This window comes from Lipotes vexillifer, unplaced genomic scaffold (genome assembly GCF_000442215.2).
Source record: "Lipotes vexillifer unplaced genomic scaffold, Lipotes_vexillifer_v1.1 scaffold916, whole genome shotgun sequence".
Taxonomy (NCBI): Eukaryota; Metazoa; Chordata; class Mammalia; order Artiodactyla; family Lipotidae; genus Lipotes; species Lipotes vexillifer.
In genome coordinates this window covers 6,682,861-6,706,160 of record NW_006798383.1, presented here as the reverse complement: position 1 = coordinate 6,706,160, position 23,300 = coordinate 6,682,861, and the positions used below count along the sequence as shown (strand labels likewise).

Here is a 23,300-nt window from a genome sequence, read left to right as displayed (position 1 = left end):
GGAAAGAGTTCTCTATTTGCATCAGATTCTCAAACTCTGTACTTGACCCCGAAAAGATTAAAGACTAAGGATCTAGTTGCTCCGAGTATTGACCAGCTGATGATAATCCCATGCCCCTTGACTATGCGTGAGTCAGGACAGCAGGCAGCTTCCAAACATGTATGCTGGTCCCTCCATTCTCGGTAGGTCAGCTATTAGGTCATGGTGGTTTCAGTGTACAGTTCTGTATTTTTTTAATATGAAAAGTCAAGGGAAATAGAGAAAGGTCTTTGGGATAAGCTGTGTTTTAACTCATACTGAATTGGAGATAACTCTGGAAAGATGTTCGGATATTCAGTATATGTTCGCTAATGGGAGAGAAGGCGGCAGGAAGGCAGAGGTGAACAAAGTGCCTCCTGCCTGGGCAAAATGTGCCTACGAATTGGAGAACCTTGTCTTGTGTTTTCCAGGAGTTTGCTATGGCCTGATAGCCATTATAACAACCCCTGTATTAATCTTCGGTGACTTAATTTTGATAAATGTCTCAAGCTGTTCAAGTATAAAAGTTTAAGTTAAAAAAAGTGAATGTGAATCCCTTAACATTGCTTTTCTGTAAACACTGATGTGGACTGTATAACTTCCTTGAAAAAAATGGAAGAAAGGAGAAAAAAAAGCCACAGAATATTTTGCTTGTACCAGTTGGGGGCAATCCAATACTACAAATGTGAGAGTAGAGGAAAAAAGTCCACGAAAAAGATCATTTCTGATGTTGTTGCTCCTGCATGAGCTGGTGTCTTTTCTTCCCAAATTAATTTATCTCAGGCCTCTGAAAGCCAGAGCAACAGAGCAGTGTTGAAATGGCTAATTGAAAATGCCCTCTTTCTCTTGTAATGACAAGTGGCCTCTATCAAATAATCCTTGGGTCAGGTGGCAACTTAGGTTCACAGTCTTCCGGACTGCAGGGTGATGAAGTGCGTGGCCAGTGGCTGGCTCAAGACTGCAGCCTGGGTGCTCCCTGGGCCAGGGATGTCCTGCTCTGCTGGGGGGTACAAAAGGCCCTCCACTAAGCCCATATGTCTAGGTATAATCCCCAAGTAGTGATCACTGCTTTGAATGCCATGGAGATCCTCACATTATTCTGATGATGTGGTTTATACGTGAGCCCATGTACTTCTGGCATTGCTCTGAGTAAAACAGTAAAGTAAGGTCTTTCGTGTCCTAACTTGAAAGTGTTGCTTGATATTTCAAGTGTTTATTGACTGTCTTTTTTAGATTCTATGTGAGGTTTTACAGAAGATTCAAAGTAGTACTTGATGTTTCCTCTTTATTTGTAGAGTGTATCTCTTAGGGGGATAAAACTGTGCATACCTCAAATAGATGATCCAGGATTGTATGGTAAAATCAGCTGTGGTACATCCGAGAAGATCCTGACAGGCCGCAGTTGTCAGGAAAATTTTCATGGAACAATGGTTTGACACCTCTGCTTTATCCTTTCTCAGCATCTGCCTGAGTGTTGGTCAGCACTGCCCTGGGGCCTGTGCAACATACAGTACCCGCTCTAGTCTTCCTGTCGGACAAAAGGAAGCCAAGTTTTTGGGTCTGATTGTTTCTTCTTATAGGGGTAGTCTTCTTACTCTTATGGAACATTGTAGAGTAAAAATTCCTTTTTTGAAAGCTTTACATGAAATTTTCATGCAAAACTAATTTATCAAATTTATTCCTAAATATTTTATCCTTTTGATGCAGTGTTAAATAGGATGCTTTTCTTTAGTTCTCTTTCTGACAGTTTGTTATTAGTGTATAAAATGCAACAGATTTTTTATATTAGTTTTTTTTTTGTGGTATGTGGGCCTCTCACTCTTGTGGCCTCTCCCGTTGCGGAGCACAGGCTCAGTGGCCATGGCTCCCGGGCCCAGCCACTCCACGGCATGTGGGATCTTCCCAGACCGGGGCACGAACCTGTGTCCCCTGCATCGGCAGGCGGACTCTCAACGAGTGCGCCACCAGGGAAGCCCTGATCATCATTCCTTGAGAGTTTACTGTCTGTGTTGGCAGTGAGGAAGAGACCCTATTATGAGCCACTGTTTTATTTCACCCGTGTTTTGGCTGCTTTTATTCCTGAGTTTCATTTTTAGTTTGTCATTTACTGTGTCCCATATACGTGTAATCATTGTATCTCTGTAGAGCTCTGAATACCTGCTGGCTGAGACTTACAGAGCCGAATGAAAGTAATAACAGAGATACATTGGTCATTCCAAAAACTCAAGTCTATAAGATTAGAAAATAATCTTCCTGAGAGTTGAAAAGAGATGTGGGTTCACACACAAACTTGTAGTTTTTGACAACTCAGTACAAGAACTATTTTAAATGAAATTTGTATAAGATTTATTATCCCGTTTTTAAAAACTGTTGCGTGTCTTAATCTGAGAAGTTGATCGAGATTTTTACACACAAACAAGACCCTTAAATTTTTATTTAAGTTGTTATTACTAGTGCATTTTGTCTATAAGAATGACATTTATATCGAATAACACTGGGTCGTTTAATACCCTGACACAGACGCTATGTCAGTTGTCTGGTGGATGTCAGGACAGTTTCACACATCATACGGCTTCTTCTGTAGAACTGAGACCAAGGTTTCAAATGTCTAAGAGATGCCAAGTGACTTCTTCAAAGCCCTCCCAGCCTGGCCAAACTTTCTTTCCAATGTCATATATCATTTCTCCTCATTGGTCTTACCTGACTATCTATTGTATTACAGCTCAATTCTTCTGTTTCTTTTCCTTGTTATTGATCTTACTTAGGCCTGAAATGTCCTTTATCCTCCTGAACATCTCATGTGCAGTTCATATCCTACCCACCTTTGCCTCAGGCACCATTTTCACCTGGAAATTCCCTTTATCCAAAGTTGGACATAGGCTCGTCATCCTCTAGAATTTCACATCTTGTCTGTACTGATCTCATGAGTATTAAAATATTCTCTTTTGATAATCAATAGAAGGATCTTAAATTATATACTCCTTAGGTGGCAGAGACCAAACTTTAGTCAATGTAACTCCTTCATAAGCTACACCACGTGTTTTACAGATAAAGTGCTAAAATGTTTGTTAAATGGCCAAATGGCAAGTATATCAGTAGATTAGACTTAAAATGAAGGTGCTCTCTCCTTCACCAACTTGGCAGCTGTTTTATACTTAGTGGCACCAGATATTTGTGGAATGAAAGATGGGTGAATGGATGGGTTCATAGATAGATGGATAGATGGGATGGTTGGATGAATGGCGGGTGCCCTGAATCTGAGCTTTAAACGAACATTTAAATGATGTGCTTTTATGACCCTCATTTCTCCTCTTCTCAGCCCTATTGCTCACTACACCTTCACCTTAAGGTCTCTGAGAATCCCTACACATCAGGGATCATTGCCAGCCGAGACACAGCTCCCAGCATCATAGTGGCTTCAGGTAAGAAGCTTGCCCGGTTTGCTCACTGCTGTAAATTGTATTTATTTTGACAAGTTAGATATCTGAGCTTGGAACTTAATGAGCAAGTTAAAATTTTTTTGAAAGGCACCCAAGCCATTGACCCTGAGGCAAGTATGGTGAAAAACCCTGCTCAGATATAATGTTTGCAGTCTAAATCCATCTCGGGCAATGCACACTGCCAGCATAGCCCATTGTTAGCTTTTGCAAAAAGTTCCCTTCACTGATGGTGATGTGCTCTCTCCAGGCAACATAGGTTCTGAGTTGTCAGACAGCGACATCAGCATGTTTGTCTCTTCAGATGCAGGGAACACTTGGAGGCAGGTAAGAAAGTATCCTGGGTCTGGTTACTGAGGTTTAAATGTTATAAAAATTCTCCAGCTTGGTTCAATTCTGGGAACTTATTCAGCCACACATAAATCCTAAAGCTTATCAATGTGTTTCTTTTCCTTTTTGTTTTATGAAAGTCTTTCAAAATGTTTTGAGCTTAAGCAAACATTTATGAAATTTGATTTCTTTGTTTGATAAAAATGACCCTTTATCCCACTGTATATGTGAGAAAGTTTGTAAGTGACAGTGAAACCAAATTAGATATGACTGAATTTTTCCCATGAAATGAAAACTAAAATTCTGGGGAGTTTATTATGTAGGGAACGTGAAGCCTGGAAGAGAGATTATATACCTAACACCGGGTTACCTCCATAAATTCCCCTTGCCTTGAAGTCAGAAACGAGGGGAATGCAGTGATATAGAAATAACCATTACCCAGGTGGTGTTCTGAGATGTTTAAAGCTCATGGGCAAAAGACAGAATAATAACCATCAGGGTGCATATGTTAGGGAAAGTAGAAATGGAATCACTTTCAACCAATGTGTTTAGCTTAAATGCTTCCTCTTTCTTCTGAATGAAAATTATTAGATACTCCCAGGTTATAAAACAGGCACTTAATGAGGTTTAGGAGTCATAAAAAGATATGTGCCTAATGCATGGTTGTTACACTTCAATAAATATGTGTTAATAAGCCACTGACATTTAATTATCATACGGTAACTAGCATCTTAAATTGAAATCTAATGCACAGGTAAAATCACACAGCAACAAGAACACTCTGCTTTAAATTTTAGACAGAGATATCCATGTTATGGTCTCATTACCATTTCCTAGCTTCATAGATCTGCACTGCAATTCACGTGCTTTGAGAAGAGTGGGGCAGGAAAGAAACTTGCTTAAGAAACTCCGGGGCTTTTGATCTTGGAGATATATAGGAGCTATATAATGGACTATTAAGCTTCCTATGGACAACAGTTAGAGAGCCAGGGTGTCTTTTTTTTTTTTTTTTTTCCTTCTAACATCCCCCAAAAAGCCCAGAAGCCTCTCCTATAGTCCTGGGAAACATCTTGGGTATAAGACGTAAACAAAGGGGAAACAATGATGTCTATAGTGTAACCAAAGACAAGGCTATACTAACAGTGTGACTGTGAGTAAACAGTACGCATCTTGTATGGAGAGGACTTAGAAATTGTTTTCAGCCGGTCTCCATTTGACCTCAGATTCATCTCTCCACATATGGGGAGAGACCCAATAACACACGTACCCAAAGATAGATTTCATTTTGATCAGACTTTATGACTACAACTACTTTATGACTACTGTTGAGTTGAACAAGAACATCTGCCCCCTGTAATACCTGGAAACTTTGAAATAATTACATCTGGAAAGGGTACTGTTACGCTGCAATTCCTAGCGCCATCAATTGCCATCTACATGGTCTTAGGCAAGTCACCACTTCTCTCTAAACCTTACTTTTCTCGTCTGTAAAAATGATAATGTTGGAATAAAGTATCTCTATGTTTCTTCTGTGTAAAGATGTTATCCAATATGACAAGTACCCAATATTTCAACATCATCATAAATGGGACTCAATAGAACTTATTACCACAAAAAGATGGGATTATAAATATGAATACATAGCTCTTAAGGGGTTTTTTTTTTTTTTTTTTTTTTTCCTTCTAACATCCCCCAAAAAGCCCAGAAGCCTCTCCTATAGTCCTGGGAAACATCTTGGGTATAAGACGTAAACAAAGGGGAAACAATGATGTCTATAGTGTAACCAAAGACAAGGCTATACTAACAGTGTGACTGTGAGTAAACAGTACGCATCTTGTATGGAGAGGACTTAGAAATTGTTTTCAGCCGGTCTCCATTTGACCTCAGATTCATCTCTCCACATATGGGGAGAGACCCAATAACACACGTACCCAAAGATAGATTTCATTTTGATCAGACTTTATGACTACAACTACTTTATGACTACTGTTGAGTTGAACAAGAACATCTGCCCCCTGTAATACCTGGAAACTTTGAAATAATTACATCTGGAAAGGGTACTGTTACGCTGCAATTCCTAGCGCCATCAATTGCCATCTACATGGTCTTAGGCAAGTCACCACTTCTCTCTAAACCTTACTTTTCTCGTCTGTAAAAATGATAATGTTGGAATAAAGTATCTCTATGTTTCTTCTGTGTAAAGATGTTATCCAATATGACAAGTACCCAATATTTCAACATCATCATAAATGGGACTCAATAGAACTTATTACCACAAAAAGATGGGATTATAAATATGAATACATAGCTCTTAAGTTATTTAAGTTTCTCTTGTAGAGCACAAAAAATCATTTTATGTAACACCAGTGGTACATGGAGCCCACGTTGGGAAACATTGTTCATAACTTGCATCTTCCCACAGCTTTGGGGGAACCCAGTTCTGTCATGGAGAGATTTTTCTTCCTCAAATGAAGACTAATTCTCTGAACCCTGGGTGTGTGTGGCTGTGGGTGTGTGTCCCTGTTTGTGTGTTTTTCCTCTTCCAGATCTTTGAAGAAGAGCACAGTGTCTTGTATCTGGATCAAGGTGGAGTTCTGGTTGCTATGAAGCATACGTCTCTCCCGATTCGACATCTCTGGTAATGAGTCATGCACCTTGATGGTTCCACACAGCTAAGGCCAGTCTAAGTCAGGCTGTCAGACTGTGATCTTGCTTGTAGTAAATTGTCAGGGTCTGCTAGAATGTAACTTATACCTTTGCCTTACTGTAATAAGAAGGAAGAGGAAATGAGAGAGAGAGGGGGAGAGGGGAAGAGAAAGGGAGCTTGATTCTGCCTTTTAGAGAGGAACTGTATTATGGTTTTCAAATGTGACAGCACCCTGCCCCCGCCAGTACCTCCAGTACCTTATTCTTTCAGTACAGTCATGGGTAGAATGGTTAGCAAGGATAATCTCTGAATAGCTTAATTTCTTGCAACCAGCTTTCCCAAATAACGTCTCCTGGAGTTTAATATTTGCATTCACTATGTGCATTCTGCACAGAGATCAGCAGTTCATGACACTTCTGCTCTGATCTCATTTCTCCTGATCCTACTTCCTTAGCTTCCTTTTGGGGGCAGTGATATTCTGCAACTCTCCCTGTAGGTCTTCCACAGATGGACATTCAAGGCTTAACTTCCAGAGGGGTTTCCAATAAACTCTTTCATCTGTGTTTTTGAAAATGGCTCTCTCCACAGGCGGGCTTGTTCAAAGTCAAAGGCTTGATTTTCCCTCCACTGTTGGTTACTTTGCTGACGAAAGGGAAAGTTGCAGAAATAAGAGAAATAGAGGCTTAGCTTGGGGGAAGACATCCTAGAGAAAGGCAGAGCAAAGGAAACATCCTGTGTGACCATCTGAGTTGCAGAGTTCTCTCTTACTTTCAAGAGTCTGTCCTTCTGCACCAATTTACTCAATGAGTCAACCAGGATTTGTAACAATGTAAGAAGGATACCACTAAGGGTTTGATCACATAGAGGTGGCTGGTTCAAGTCCGTCTCAGTGGGTCTCATACGGCCATTGTTCTCAGAATCACCTGTAAGACTTGCTGCTAAATTGCAGCGAGGTTTTGGAGAGGGTCACATTGAGGTCTAAGGCCTAATAAAATATCCAAATTAAAAAAATCCTATCAAAGACTTATTATCATTCCCGATTCATGCAGCTCTCCCCTTATTGATGTTATAATACATCTGGGTCCCAAATCACTTGGCTAACTGTATATCTACCTTCTGATGTAATTAAGAACGCTTATTCATATAAAAGGCTCACTTTGACAATGCCCCAGGTACTTCTAAAACGTATTCTCCCTGGTTGGTAGTATCCTTTCTTGGAAAGGATTTTTCTTTTGAGATCCGATGACTTATTTTTTCTGTCATTAGGTTAAGTTTTGATGAAGGGAGATCTTGGAGCAAATACAGTTTCACATCTATTCCACTTTTTGTGGATGGAGTTCTGGGTGAGCCTGGGGAAGAGACTCTAATCATGACGTAAGTGGAAACTATGATGTCTTCTAGTCTAAGTGTAGATCCAGAAACATGTTGTTTTTAGATAAGCCTGTTCACATTGCTACTGTCAGGTTTGAAATTGCTAGCAAAGACAGTACATCTGACTTCATGATTCTACAGCAAAGAGGAAAGAATAATGTGGGCTTCCATTCTCTTGCCTCTTTACTAGCAATTAGGAGACCCACACTGAGGGCTGGCAGCAAAATGGTACAGCCTATTTCTTCCTATACTGAATGGTCTTAGGGAAATTAGAAGTGATTATTTCAAGAGAAAATAAAGCTATCAATTAAAAACTTTAATAATAAACATGCTTGATATACAGAAAATGACAGGCATGTAAGAATGATTTTCACTTTAAGGCAGAACGCAGAGCTTGGTGAAAACCCCACAAAGGATGTTATTTTTCCCTGGCTCTTTACCTAACCCAATTGTGAGGCATATTAGGGAAACCACGAGAACAGTCTGTTCTTGGGGAAATTGCATTTACACTCATTCTTGTCTGGAAAGTGATGATCATTAATTTGTGAAAGACTTGATTAATGGCTTGCCTGCCTCTGGGTTTCAAAACATGAGCTTTGAATTTGAAATATGAAACTGTGATTTTTCCTTCTCCTGGAAAATTGGACATGAAAAACAGAGAGGGAAGATTTTAAAGCAGTTGATCCTGTCGGCAGTGAAAATTTTTAAATCAAAGTGAATAGCTGGTACATTTTCTAATTTTTTCTCCCTACTCCTTTTTTTTAACAATAGAAAAGAGCAACACAAATTTAATATGCCTAATAGCTACATTTTGCCCACGGTAAACATAGCTGGATTAGCAATTTATTCCATAATTTGTCTTCATTCAGTTTTCATGTTTGCAAAACACAGATGAAAAAAAGTTGATTGAAAAGGCTACTTTGTGGCTTTTATTTATATCGACAATAGGTGATTTAAACACTTCATTAAATAGCTGAGTGTCTCTGAGTAAGGAGAATAGAATGCACAGAGTAGGAGGTAGTTATAACTCCTCAGCCTTGCTGCCCACTTTCCCTTGGGACTGGTGGGAAGGTAAAATAGCATGGAAACTGTGGGAACGATGTACTCTAGCAAGAGAACCTAGAGGTATAATCTTGGACCGCAAAGAAGGCAGTGTCTATGGTTTTCTCAATTTTGTTTGTTTGGTTTTTTTTTTTGGTCAACCATTCTTGTTGTACAATATATAAAAGTGGGCTTTTAAGTCAAACACCCTGGGTTCTGACTCTACCGGTTCTTAGTGATTTGACTTTGGTTTTTGCACGTTAACAAAATTTGTTGAGCCTCAGGTTACCGACAAGTTAAGTGGAACCAATAATAGCAACCCTCCTCAGAAATGTGTGTGGGGATCAAGTGATATGTGATATCAAATGTAATATGCTGGGGCTTCCCTGGTGGCGCAGTGGTTGAGAATCCGCCTGCCGATGCAGGGGACACGGGTCCGTGCCCCGGTCCGGGAAGGTCCCACATGCCGCGGAGCGGCTGGGCCCGTGAGCCATGGCCGCTGAGCCTGCGCGTCCGGAGCCTGTGCTCCGCGACAGGAGAGGTCACAACAGTGAGAGGCCCGCGTACCGCAAAAAAAAAAAAACGTAATATGCTTAGCGTTGTGCTAACCTCGTAGCAAACATTCAGTAAATGATGTCTAACTGTCAGCATTGCTGTTATTGTGATTATTTTTATCGTCATGAACTTTGCAGAGTGTTTGGACACTTCAGCCACCGCTCTGAATGGCAGCTGGTCAAAGTGGACTACAAGTCCATTTTCGATAGACGCTGTGCTGAGGAAGACTACAGACCCTGGCAGCTGCACAGCCAGGTAGGAGGGAGGGAGCTGAGGCTGAGTCCTGGGTGGGAGGCGTGGAGAGTACTGGGGGGGAAGCAAGTCATTAAAGTGTAGGAATTGGGGTTCTCTGGGCAAAAATTGTCCATCTGGTGCTTTCTTATGTGTTTTGTGTGCCACAGCAGTGAACAAACTCAACATTTATAGCTTGTTGTGAAGTGACTTCTGTTTTTATTGTAGTAGGATATAATGAGATGAAATTCAAATGTGCTTGGCTAAGACTTACAACTCAGAATGAAATACCAACTCAGCACAGAGATCCAAGCATAATTTACCTGAGCATGTCATCTGGCTGCAGGGTATGGGGGCAAGGGTGAGGAAAGGCTGTTCAGTTTTATCTGGCAATGCAAACAGAAACATGAAATAACAAAGCTATGCTGCGTGAGCGGTGCCAGTAAAATTCTTCCTCCCCACTGCTGTGCTTCCCTGGGATTAGGTAGCGCTTCTTGCCTCCTTCCAAGGTGCTTGTGATATAAGGATGCAGAATTATTAATAGGAAAATTTCCTTCATCCTGGCCCCTCTGCTACCCTGCTCATATCAGAATGCTTGGCTGAAAGCATCTCTCCTTCGACTTCCCAAGGCAGAACTCATTCTGCCGGCCTCTCAAAGGACATGGTAGAGGCCCTTGCTTGCAAAGCCATCACCATATTCAGAGCGTGACACATCATATACCCCAAACCTAGACTAAATCATATAATTACATGTAGATGTGTAATGCAGCTGGTTAAAGTGAGTTTGCTCAAGAAAGACAGTGTAGACTAGCTTAGACAAAACTCCGTCTGGTCCTTCAGACACACACACAGAGAGCTGGGTTTGACAGTGGGAGCTACATCAGCTAGAATCACCCACTCTCCTCGGAGGCTCAACAATCAAAGCATCTCTCATTTACGTGACTGATGTTTCCCCCTTTGGAGTGCACACGCGTTGGGATATTCAAAGCTTTTATTTATCTTGTGGAGAAACACTGAATTTAGTGCTCTTGCTTATCTGGTAGATGGATATAAAATCAGTGCTATAACGTTGTGTGGACAGAGGCATAATAAATCAAGGCAAAATGGACCTTTATGTTTCTTAGCAATATTCTTCTTTCACATGCTCATAAATGACCAAATGTATACATTTTTTATTACGGAAGAATTGAATCTAATTACTGAAGAATTTTTTGGCCATACACTGTTGCAGGTTGTCTTAGTTATCTGTGTGTCCCTCATAGCACTGTACTTAATACCTTGCCAAGTAAAGGTTTGCTGAATATATAGAGTTCCGGACTTTTGGACACACCCTCAGTGCTTTTTAGGGTTGCCTTTATCATCATGTTCTCTGATAGGGCTCTAGAATCGAAAAGGAAATGCTGTTAGCACAAAGCAGACTGCGTGTGTCCACATTACACTAAGGTTTGAGACCATCTCCCAGAACTGTCCTGATGTGGAGTAGGGAAGGTCCAAGCTATGTGCCCGACTGCATGAGATTCTTGTCTCCTTACAGGGGGAAGCATGCATCATGGGAGCGAAAAGGATATATAAGAAGAGAAAATCAGAGCGGAAATGTATGCAAGGGAAATATGCAGGAGCTATGGAGTCTGAACCCTGTGTCTGCACAGAGGCTGATTTTGACTGGTGAGCTTGTACTGTTATCCCATAGAGTCGTCTAGTATTTCAGACCCACGTGGGCCTTAATGAAAGCTTAAGATATCAAATAGTAGTAACACGCATAGATCCAAGTGACAAGCCTACATTCATGTGAAATTACCGCTTGGGGACATCATGGCTTACTAGCTATGTGCGTGTGTATATGGAAAAACCAGGGGTTTCTTTAGACTTAAGGAGGACTCAGAAGATGGTGGGTAATTATCTTCATATATTTGACAGATCTCAGGACAAAAAGAGAGACTAGATAGACCCTGATTTTCTTCATACAGCAACACTGAAAACAATAAGTGGACGTTTCAGGGAGCAAACATATTTGTGCTCAAGATAAAAGTCTTTCTAGAATCTAGGGTTCCTGGTAGTGGAACAGTGATCGTGTAGGACAGTAAATTGTCTAGACCTGGATGTTTTCAATCAGTGGTTAGCTGACTATTGGCTTGTGACGCCCGTGGAAGACTTTTCTGAATTCAGTGCAAGAATGGAATCACTACTATTGCCATCTGTGGCTTTGTGAACCCAGCGGTAAGAGAGACTTCTCCCTTTACCAGGATTAAGCTAGTTTAAACTGGAAAAGGACTGAGACATCGAGAAGTTAAATATACTCAGAGTGCCACAGTGTTCTTTCTGGAGCATTGGTTAAGCAGAAAGCTATAGCTTGTGGGTCCAGTGATGCCGTTGCTTTGTTCTGGTTTTGACATTCAGATGAGGTTGAAATATGACTGAGGATGAGTAGGTGGTAACTCCCTTGATCATGTCCATCTCACTTTCTGTTCCTTTTTTTCCTTCTTCTTTATAAAATTTATTTATATGCTTTTGGTTTAGAGAAAGCATTTGCTAAATGTGTATATCAGTGTTACATAATTGAAAGTTGGCCAGCGTAAGAACCAAAGACATTCATTTAACAATATTAGCCGCGTAACGATCATCCGTCACATATCTGATCATCAAAATATCAGTGATTGGGCTGAAATACTGTGTACTTAACACATCACATATCTTAGAAAAAGGAAGTCATCTGTCATGCTACCATGACAGGGGCATTCTCTAAATAAATAGTACTGGTAGGCCTGGCAAACTGGCTGCCAGAACTCAGACCTCTCCTGTTCCTCTCCTGTTGGTAAAGAAGGCAAAGCCAAGAGTCAGTTCTTCATCTCTGGGGGCTCGGCCAGAGGGAAGGCAGAGCTTCAGTTACATGGGGGCTCATAAGGAATTCTGGGGGGGCCCCCCCAGCCCTGACTTCTGTTTCAGTCAGTGTAACATTGTTACAATGACAAAAATATTTTATCTCTGTCCTACCTCTCAGGATTGATATCCTGAAATACATTCACAGGGAAAAGTTCCATGGAGAATGTGTCATTCATCACATCCCTCTTTCTGACACCTGACTGCTTCTCCTTCACGCACTCTCTTCAAGGAGAATCCATCCGTATGGGGAGTTAACTTTTTATCTTAGTGGTTTGACTTCGGCCTTAACAAACAGTCATTCTTTGGCAGAGAGCAAATTTATTTTCACATAGAAAACCAAAGAGAAAAAGTAGGTCCCAATTCCCTGATTTCTTCTGGAAACCTTTGTTCCTTTGGGAATCTATTCTACAAGGTTCCAACATAAGCTAGTCTTTTGCTGTTGGCATTGTCGTGTGTTGTTTTCTTCTCAATTTTAAGCTTGACTAGGGTGAAAAGAACACAGGGTAAGGAAATCAATTAAGTTTCCCCCTTCTCCCATCTCTCACTCCCCTTAGTCTTGGCCCAGTTCCTGCATTCATTCGTGATTGGAATCTGCTGCTCATCCCCACTAACTAAAATGTAATTGGAGAAGTGGGAAATGCATCAGGAATGAGGCCATCGTAAGGTTACCTGGTCAAATGGGGTTTTTGTAACTGCATGATTTCTGAAAATATTTTGGAAGGATCTCCATGCTCTTATTGGTTTCTACTAGTAGCTAGAGCTTCACTGATACTTCTTGACTGTAGCATAATGAAAGGTGGTTGTCAACTGAATGTTCTCTCTTGGCTTGGCTCTCCCCTGGACAGCCCTCTACCAGATGACCTTGCCTGTTATCCTTCAGCGTTTGTAAAATAATTTCCTTAAATGAACACTGGGTGTCCTGTAGGCAGCGTTCCTGAAGTCTTCCTACCCGTGCTGTGTTGCATCAGCACCAAATCCAGCTGGTATGGGCAGAATTCTAGGTGCCAGCTGCCTGGTGACAGGCCCCTGAGTAAACCTAATTCTCCTTCCCCAACTCTCGTGTGCCATTATCTCACTTCCATTACACAGATGGGCCAATTCATACTAATGCTCACTGATTGCCACCTGCGATTTATCTGTGCGTGTGAAGGTGCAATTTGTTGCCATACTCTGCGCCCAGTTTCATCTTTCAGAAGCCAAGAACATCAGGCCACGCAGAGGCTCCTGGAGATAAGAATGCGAGGAGGCTGAGAAAAGTCTTTGACTATTTTCGAACTAGAGAGCAGATTTAAAGCAACTGGCAGCATTAACGGCATAGGACGGAGCTTTTCCTTGGGGGAATGCTTGCAGCAGTCCTGAAGGACATTTCCTTTCCTGCTATGACTTTGAAGCATATGGCTTGTGCACAGAGAGACCTGGCTCAGCTCTCCTTGGTAGATCCAGATGTCTTGGAAGAGCACCCCAAAGACATCACTAGTAATGAGGATTATGCCACATGTGAATGCCTTAAACTCTTCAGTGAAACTTGACATTGAGGACGACTTCCACCATTATAGCTTTCTCTGGGCCCAACCACAGTCAATACTGTGTCTCCCCCTAATGAGAACAACATCTACTCTCCCAGCTTAAAGGTGTTTAATGGGAATTATTGGGCATTGAGCTTTCTTCTCTACACATGCACCCCTGTGGCCTCCAAGCTAGCATTTCTCAAAATGGCTTCTGTAGAATGTTTTCATGGGTAATTGATAGATATTCCATGGAAAAAAAAGATTCCATTTTTGGAAAAGGCTTTGATTCAGTGAATGCCTGTTTTTTGACTAATTGACCAGGGTAGAAGCTGGCTGTGGACTGACGTGCAATTGTTGTCAGTAATGTTGCCATCTACTGAAAGGTTTCTCTTGAATCTTTCCCCAACAGTGACTATGGTTATGAGCGACACAGCAACGGTCAGTGCCTGCCAGCCTTTTGGTTCAATCCATCTTCTCTGTCGAAGGACTGCAGCTTGGGACAGAGTTACCTCAATAGTACTGGGTGAGTGTCTGAAGCAGTGGCCTTAGGAGGTCAACTTCTGCTGCTTTTCAGCCTGTGTTAAACTTACTGAATTACTTCTGATCAAAGGCCAGGCTTATTTCATTACAGCACTGATTTACTTGCTTTTGTTCATTTTAATAATGCAGCACAAATTTGCATTAATAGTGCAAATTTCGTCTGAGAATAAGACCCCAGTTGCAAACAAAGAAACGAAACAGGTTCCTTGGATGAAGGTGGCCATGATGATAATATCTACATATCTTCATTTTTTGATACTTTATTTCAGAACTAGTTAATCACCTGAGGCTACCTTTTACCTTCACGACATCCCTGTGTGGAAGGCCAAACAAATATTTCCCATGTGCATTTCCTCTTTTATAGATGTGGAAACTTGAGGCAGAAAAGAAGCTCATTGACTTTTCAAGAGTATACTAGTGTTAGTAGGAATGTGTTTCATTTCCTCTCTGTCCAGTCTTGACACATTGAAGGCGTGCATTCTGATCTTTATAAATCTGGAATCAGAGTCTAAATTTTGTGTTCAGTGATCTGGGTTGTGGGGTTTATCCAATATTATTTAAGAAATACCATAAAAGGGAAACCATTCTGTGACTTTCCCACAACTGTAACTGATATTTATGGACTTAGAAAATAGTGTGTGGAACTTATTTGGATTCTAATTCAAAAAAACTATTAAAAGACATTTTTGAGCCATGTGGGGAAATGGACTGTGGTCTGGTGATTAGTGATGTATTAATCAGCGTTTTCCAGAGATATGTTTTTCTATCTCCAATTGGGCTATGGAGGTGGGCAAGTCCAAATCCTGACATCCACAGGGTGAGAGTTGGCAAGCTGGAGACCCAGGAGAACAGATGGTTTGTTTCCAGTCCCAGTCTGAACGCTGATGCTGAGCCAGGAAAGCTGATGGTGTAGTTCCTGTCTGAAGGCCAGCAGGGTCAAAACCCAGGAAGAGCTGATGTTTCCATCTGAGTATAAAGGCAGGAAGAAAGCCACTGTCCAGTTTGAAGGCAGTCAGGCAGGAAAAATTTTCTCTTACTCAGAAGAGGGTTAGCATTTTTGTTTTATTTAGGCCTTCAACTGATTGGAAGAGGCCCCCCCCACATTAGGGAGGGCAATCTGTTTTACTCAGTCTACTGATTTAAATGTTAATCTCATCCAAAAACACCCTCAGAGAAACACCCAGAATAATGTTTGACCAAATATCTGGCCATCCGGAGGCCCATGCAAGTTGACACATAAAACTGACCACCACAGGTGATATCAGGTTATATCTAAATCTAAATATTTCTATTATATTAACTAAATATATTATATATTTAGGTATCATAATGATATTTTGGTTAGGCTAAAAAAAGAAACCTTATCTTTTAGAGATACATGATGTATGGCATTTGTTTTAAAATATTAGAAAAAGGGATAGGTTTAGTAAATTTTGAAGGTAAGTTAATGAGGGCATGGGTATTTATGATACTATTTTCTCTCATTTGTGCATATTTGAGAATTCTGATATTGAAAAGTTAAAAAGAGAGGAAAGGAAGGAAGGAAGGGAAGGAGGGAGGGAGGGAGGGGGAGGGAAGAAGGGGTGGAAGGAGGGAAAGACAGAAGGAGGGAGAGAGTAGGTACCTCACCAACAGACCAGCATTACTTGACAATTGCCCTTCTCATTTCTCATGTGAGCGGCAATACAGAGGAGAGGCTGTTCATGTTTCCATTTATTTACTTTTGTATTTGAAATTTTAAAAGTTTTTTTAATTTTAAAAAATTACCAAAATAATATATACTATTCTCAGAGCATCTCACCCTAAGGGATTTTTGTTGAGTTATCACATCTGCTGGTTTCATCCGTTCCATTCAAACTGTTTGCAGAAGGAGGGAAAAAACATAGACACATATGTCAAATATTCTTATCTCTGATTGAATAAAGAAATGAGCTGTGATTTATTTGAATAGAAACACAAAATCTGAGAAAAATACAAACAACATTTTTACAGCAATGGGTCGGTGAGGTCTTCAGCATCTAGCATCGTGGGAGAAATTGAAAAGGGCTGGTGAAATAACTAAACTTAATGGTGAAGAAATACCAAAGACAGGAGTTTTATCACTTGCATGTACCAGCATGTTTAGATATTGTAAAGGGCATTAGGAGCCCCTGAAGCTAATTTCAGAACTGATTTTTTTTCACTGTCAGTCAGGGGAGTTATACTGTTCTCTCTTTGGTATTAATGAGAGGAGGCTGAAGTACAGAGGGGTCTAATTGTTCCAGGTGCTACTCAAATCACTGTAATAAGGCAGAATAAAGGCTGATGACCCCTCACTTTTCAGTTTATTGAGAATATATATGTATCTTAATTTTATAATTATATACATATATTTACACACACACACACACACACACACACACACACACACACACACACACACACTTTTCAGCTACCCCTAAATAGGTTTCACCATTCCTTCGGTGAACTCAGTATGTGAAACCCAAATAAATCCTAACCTATATAAAATAAAACATCAGAGATGAATAATTTATAATATTCTATTCAATGGGATTTTTCATCTAGCCCTATAGAACTAAAATTTCAATTATAAAAGTAGTTCAGGTATATAAATGTTTGTCAGTGCAGTTATGTTTATTAATCACACAATCACAGATATTACTTCCTAGGGCTCCACCTCCACTCTCAGAAGGTTGTTCCTGTCAGTGGGCATTACCTGAGAGAATCTGACCCTAAGGGATTTTTCTTGAGTTACCACATCTGCTGGTTTCATCCATTCCATTTAAACTTTCTGCAGAAAAGCATCAGCATCAGTGAGCAAGTTTGTGTAAAAGGAACATATGATTAATACCAGTTATCAGCAGACAGGAGGAATGCCCTGCTCTCAAAAGTAAGGGGCTCGCAGGTGGAAGAGTGACCACCAGCATAGCGCCCTATGGGCTAAGGTCGGGGACAGGGGTATCAATCATAACCCCACAGATCAACATACTGTCTAAACTACACATTTGCATCAGGAATAGGAAGACCATTAGCTGGGACAGGGGCCTGAAATCACCCTCAAAGAAGGCCCCAATGTCATCAAATTCCCATTTGCAGTGTCTGTAGCCAACTCAAGAGGTGGCAAGAGATAAAGTGTAGATGAAATTGAAAAAGTACTTTCTGCCCTTCTGAATGCCACTCCAGTCCCTGACCCCAGATGTCACTTGACTCTATGTTGATTCAGTGGCATTTCATAAGCACAGATTCAGTAATCTGTTGTAGCTGCTACAATGCTGCCATTAGATATTTAGCTTTTCACTTACAGATGTTTAATTACAAAAAAATATACATGTTTTCTCCGTTTAAAAAGCCAATTTAGATTATCACCCCAGTCCTGGCCCCCTTTCCCACACAAGTGTGATCTAACACTTGTGCATGTTTGATATGCATGTTTCTAAACACTTTCCTTTGCATTTGTCAGTGAATAATTATGCCAAGAAAAAAATATACAAAATTAGTTTCGTTGTTTTTATATGCAGTTTCCTACTAGATGTGTTGTTCTTCTAGTTCCCTTTTTCATTCAAAAACATAACTTAAACATCTTTCCAAGTCAGAGTATATAAGGCTACTCTCCATCTAATTTCTTTTAACTCCCTAGGATTCAAGCACGTGGTATTATGTAGTCATCCCTTTCATGGACATTTTGGTCATTTCCTGTTTTGTGCCGCTATAAACAATGCTGCAGTTAGCATTCTCGTAACATAATGATTGTTATTAAAACCCTACAACAATAATTAGAGTCTCTTTGGCAATTGAAGGTCTTTCTGATAGCTCCTAAAGCAAATTCCACCCCGTCAGCTGATTACTTCTTAGAGCTGAGTATCCAGGCATTGCCATATATCTCCCCCATTAAGGGCTGAAACACCAGCTTCCTGCCCACGCACTGCCTATGAGTCCCACACCTGAGAGATTCAGTTATATTAACTGCCATCCTCCTTTAAAACACGGACACCAATAGATTCTGTAAGGGAACACTGAGAGGAAGGGCAAGCAGGATTTCCCAAATTAAGAAGGTGTGAAGCAGGTTATTGTAGGCAAAGGAACAAGAGATGAATGATCCAGGTGAAAAGGCCACGCTGGTAGTTTTCTCAAGGACAAGCCCTGACGTTTGTGCCTGGAAGTCTATAGAATTAAGGAGCCATTGGGCCCCGTTGAGTCCCTCCAATGCCTGTTTTAAGCCATCCACGAGCATCTCGGGCTGTCAGCACAGAATCTGTATTAGCTTCAGGCTGGGATGAAGTGCAGAGGAATCACAAGGGCAGGGTTGGTTTGAGAGTTCTTGCCTCCGTAGATTTCACTCACCAGGCACATCACTTGCCTCACCCAGTCTCTTACAGCAGAGCACAGACTGCAGCCATGCAATCAGAGCTTGAGCTGAACAGGTCTGCTAAACAATCGTCCCTTGTCAATCAAGCTTAACAAGCAAATCTGCCAGTAGCACCTTTCTGCGAGTTTACTTGAAAGCATGCAGGTAAACCTTCCTTTTTTTTTTTTTTAAAAGGCCTCACTTTGTAAATGGTTATGGTTGCTCTCACAGTTAGTTTATTACCCTGGATATATAAACAGTGTTCTCAGATTCACTCACTTCACTGTGATGGAAGCATTCTAGCATTGGTTATTATTATTCCCAATAGAAATGCGATTTCAAGGAGATGCCAAAATTGTTACCAGCTTCACTGTGTAGAAGTGAACAGGTGTGCAGTTTTTGTTTCAGTTCTTAGCAAAGTCTTAGAAAAGAGAGTTAGAATAAGTATTGAAATAGGTACAGAATGTCCCTCTAGGTGGCTGTAGCCACCAGTCCTTAGGGCTTGGTCCAGTGGTCTCAAGTGTCCAATGTCCACACCACAGGACAGCGTGTGAGCATGCTTCTAAACATGTTCTCCCTGCCTCTTTTCACCCTTTCCTTCATGCCTTCCACAAGCCATTCCATGGAAAGCAAGGAGGCTGGTAATGGGGCCTCAGCCTGTTATGGGTACAGAGTGAACTCAAAGTGGGGATGTGTTGTTTGGTGAAAAACAGAGTTATTTTAGAAGGAAACAAATTAAGAGTCTTAATCCAATCTCTGCCATTTACCTTTATCTTTAGCAAGTGACTTCCTTTCTTTGAGATTTAGTTTTGTAACCTATAAAATTTTGCTATTGCTTTTGGAGGTTGATTAAATATGATACTGTATATGAAGCATGCAGCATAGTGCCTAGCAGATAGTAGTCACTTTACAAAATGCAGATGCCATCACCAGCCTCTGGACTTTTGGAGTGAAGGGCTCCTCTGGAGTGAAGGTAAAAAGAGGGGGAAAACTTCCTTTTATTGTGTATCTATAGTCCAGACATTTACTTCATACTTAATAGTCATGACAGTACTGAGATCTAGGACACATTTAACCTAAGCCCTTGTTTGGTCATCGGTAAAACTGAAATAATAGCTTGTGTAGGCTCATAAAGTCACATAATTAGTAACCACTGTACATCAAAACACATGTCTGCCCCCAGTACCACTCAAGGCAGATAACACATTTACCTGATTAGTAAACAATTCCCTTTTCTTCAAATAAAATGAAATCAGTATTCATTTGTATATCATCTGGCATTTAGTGCTGAAATAACCTCAAATTCATTCCTCTGTTTCTCCATCGATGACTATAAATATCTCAGTTTGCACATACAGAAGCCCAAGCTTATTTAGTTGTACTTATATATGGTTAAATCTTGTTGATACTGTTTTGGATCCAGGGAACATGATACAAATTTAAGTTGCCAAATTAAGTAGGATGTTGCTTATTTCATGCCAACCGTAAAAGATTCTGTAAATATAAAATAAAGTAGACATTGGGCTGGTTTATTCTAAGAAGCCAAGATAATCTTCTCAAGGGACAGATTTCTTTTTGTTGTTAAGCCAGAGATATTTCTAGGTGTGTTTATAAAAAAGTGGGTATAGAAATTTTTGTCTGTGGAGTTTCCTTAGAGGAGCCATTAATCCCTCCCGAAAGAATGTAAATGTACAGTGACAGTTCTTATTGATCCTCAGGGTTACTTTCTCAATATTCAATGGGGATATTTACTCAGGAAGTTAAAAAAACATTTTAAAATAGAATTAATTCAGTATCTATATAAAAATACTTAGTGGCGCAGTGGTTGAGAGTCCGCCTGCCGATGCAGGGAACACGGGTTCGTGCCCCGGTCCGGGAAGATCCCGCATGCCACGGAGCGGCTGGGCCCGTGAGCCATGGCCGCTGAGCCTCCGTGTCCGGAGCCTGGGCTCTGCAACGGGAGAGGCCACAACGGTGAGAGGCCCACGTACCGCAAAAGAAAAAAAAAAACAAAAACAAAAACTTAGTGGGTCCAGGAAAATATATATACACATAAAGTATAGCAAAATAGCAATCTCCATACTGTCAACCTACATTTAGAATGTTTTAAAAATGCTTTCTGTATAAAGCAGAAACTAACACACCATTGTAAAGCAATTATACTCTAATAAAGGTGTTAAAAAAACAAATAAATAAAAATGCTTTCTAGAAACATATTCCTTTCTACATCAGCTATGAAAACATTTAGACCTTGGTTATCCCGCCACTGCGCTCTGGGGTTGCTATTTCCAGGGTTCTTGGGGCCTGTGGTCATTTCCCAAGTGATCCTATTTCTGATCCTGACGGGAATCTTGCTGTTCAGTCTGATTTATTCAGCAAGATTTGTCACTGTGCATCACAGAGAATAACTGGTCCTAAAAGTGGTGCATGTGTTTCAAGTCCACAGGAAGGAAATCACTTGCATTGTTTATAGACCCAGCACTGCAAGGGCCCAAGTAACTGTTTTCTTGGAACTCACCCATGCAGTCTCACAGCAAACGCTCCATAACTGTTGCTACAAAGTTGATTTTTCAGAATATCTTTCTTAGATGCATTTTCCCATATTGTTATGGGATGGCATTAGGGTTGTAATGAAGTAGGTGTATGTGGAGATCTGGTTCTTCACATCGCTGTCCTTGCCCACATTAATGGTATTGACAATAACAGTCCTCATCCGCGTGGTATGTCATTATGGCAGGAGAGTTCCAAGCTCAGTCCCAAGGCCCATAACCACTACTTTCCCCCCTGTGTGAGCTTGGCAAGCCCTCTAAACTGCATCTCTTTTTTTTCTTATGTGCAAACAGAGGGATTCTGTTGCATGGTCTTTGAGATCCCTTCAGGTTCTGACATGTTCATGACCAATTTGAAATGATTCAGTATTAGGATTCCTCGGACTGCAGATGCTTAAAAGTAGGGAAATTTTCCTTCTATAAATTTGTTGTACAACTAGTTGACTCTAGCAGTGGATTCCGTGAGCCATTCTCGTGATTTTTGATGCTGTCATTTAATTTACCATGGCCATATGTCTCACTTCATCAAGTTGGCATTCAGAATGAAGTTACATTCTATTTACTGGTCAAATTAAATGACTTGTGCTTCCATCCTACTTAATGCAAGAGAAGTCTTCTCCCCTCAACCTAGTCTTCTGTCTGAGTAGAGTCCCCTAATCCCAAGGCCTGCTTACTCAGTTTAAAGGGAAAGTCCTGAGAGCTATTGCCTTGAGGAGAGGAACTTGGAGAACCTGCTTAGTCAGCCATGGAACCCTATTCTTTCTGAATGTTGGGGTTATGGCTGCTACATAGGATTATTGTTGAAATATGAGCACATTGGATCTAGAAAGATTCTAAGTGTTAGCCATACAGTGTCCCCAGAACCAGCTCCCTTCTCTGTCCCCAGGGCTTGCCCCATTTCTCGTTTCAAGTTAAGTGTCATTGTAACAAGGCGGTTTTCCCTTGAAAACAAAGACACATAGTACAAGCCAAGAAATTAAACTATTTAAATTTTTCTCGTGTGCACAAATGAGGGTCAACAGAGCTCAGTGACAACAAGACCTACCTTGGCTATAAGAAAACCTAGAGTTCTAGCTCTTTCTTGGTCATTACATGTAACAACTACTGTGAAAAAAGAGGAGACATCATAGGAAAACATAATTTCTACACTGATTTTTTTTTTTTTTTTTTTTTTTGTGGTACGCGGGCCTCTCACTGTTGCGGCCTTTCCCGTTGCGGAGCACAGGCTCCGGATGCGCAGGCTCAGCGGCCATGGCTCACGGGCCCAGCCGCTCCGTGGCATGTGGGATCTTCCCGGACTGGGGCACTAACCCGTGTCCCCTGCATCGGCAGGCGGATTCTCAACCACTGCGCCACCAGGGAAGCCCTCTACACTGATTTTTAATGAATGAGTAGAAGATTGACAGAGTAAAGACCATCCCAGGCAGAATGAACAACACAGGCAGAAGAAGACATGTAGACTTCAACCTGGCCTGAGCTCAGGAAGCATGTCAGGCAGTGGAAAGAGCTAAAGCTGAAAAAAAATGCATTGAGGACAGATCATGGAGCTCTCCTTTAAACCTGAACTTTACCCTTTATGGGTAAGCCATAGGCAGTTTTGAATGATTTTAAGGAAGGAATTGATGTGGTCTGATTTGATCTTAAGATAATCTTGGCAGTAAGAGCATGGCTTCTATTTTCAGGGAACTTGCTGTATAAGAGCAAGCTAATATTTAAAACTTTAAATACTGACTTTTTACTACCTTTTGATATTTTAACATTTATTAAGGTCTTGCAATGTGCCAGATTCTATGCTAAGTCCTTTTGAATGCATTATCTCATTTAATCCTCCCAAGAATTTTAGGGAAA

General features: G+C 40.9%; 1 protein-coding gene across 3 annotated transcripts in view; it reads left to right on the top strand.

Annotated features, from left to right (window-relative positions):
• The window catches only part of SORCS1 (sortilin related VPS10 domain containing receptor 1), a 275,703-nt gene that overhangs the window by 159,044 nt on the left and 93,359 nt on the right, over window positions 1-23,300 (top strand). For all 3 annotated transcript variants that reach the window (XM_007470452.1, XM_007470451.1, XM_007470450.1), the window contains exons 9-15: window positions 3,338-3,440; window positions 3,706-3,782; window positions 6,332-6,423; window positions 7,699-7,806; window positions 9,537-9,654; window positions 11,165-11,295; window positions 14,428-14,541. In XM_007470452.1, the coding sequence (XP_007470514.1) occupies window positions 3,338-3,440; window positions 3,706-3,782; window positions 6,332-6,423; window positions 7,699-7,806; window positions 9,537-9,654; window positions 11,165-11,295; window positions 14,428-14,541 (743 nt within the window). The remainder of the gene's footprint in view (window positions 1-3,337; window positions 3,441-3,705; window positions 3,783-6,331; window positions 6,424-7,698; window positions 7,807-9,536; window positions 9,655-11,164; window positions 11,296-14,427; window positions 14,542-23,300) is intronic.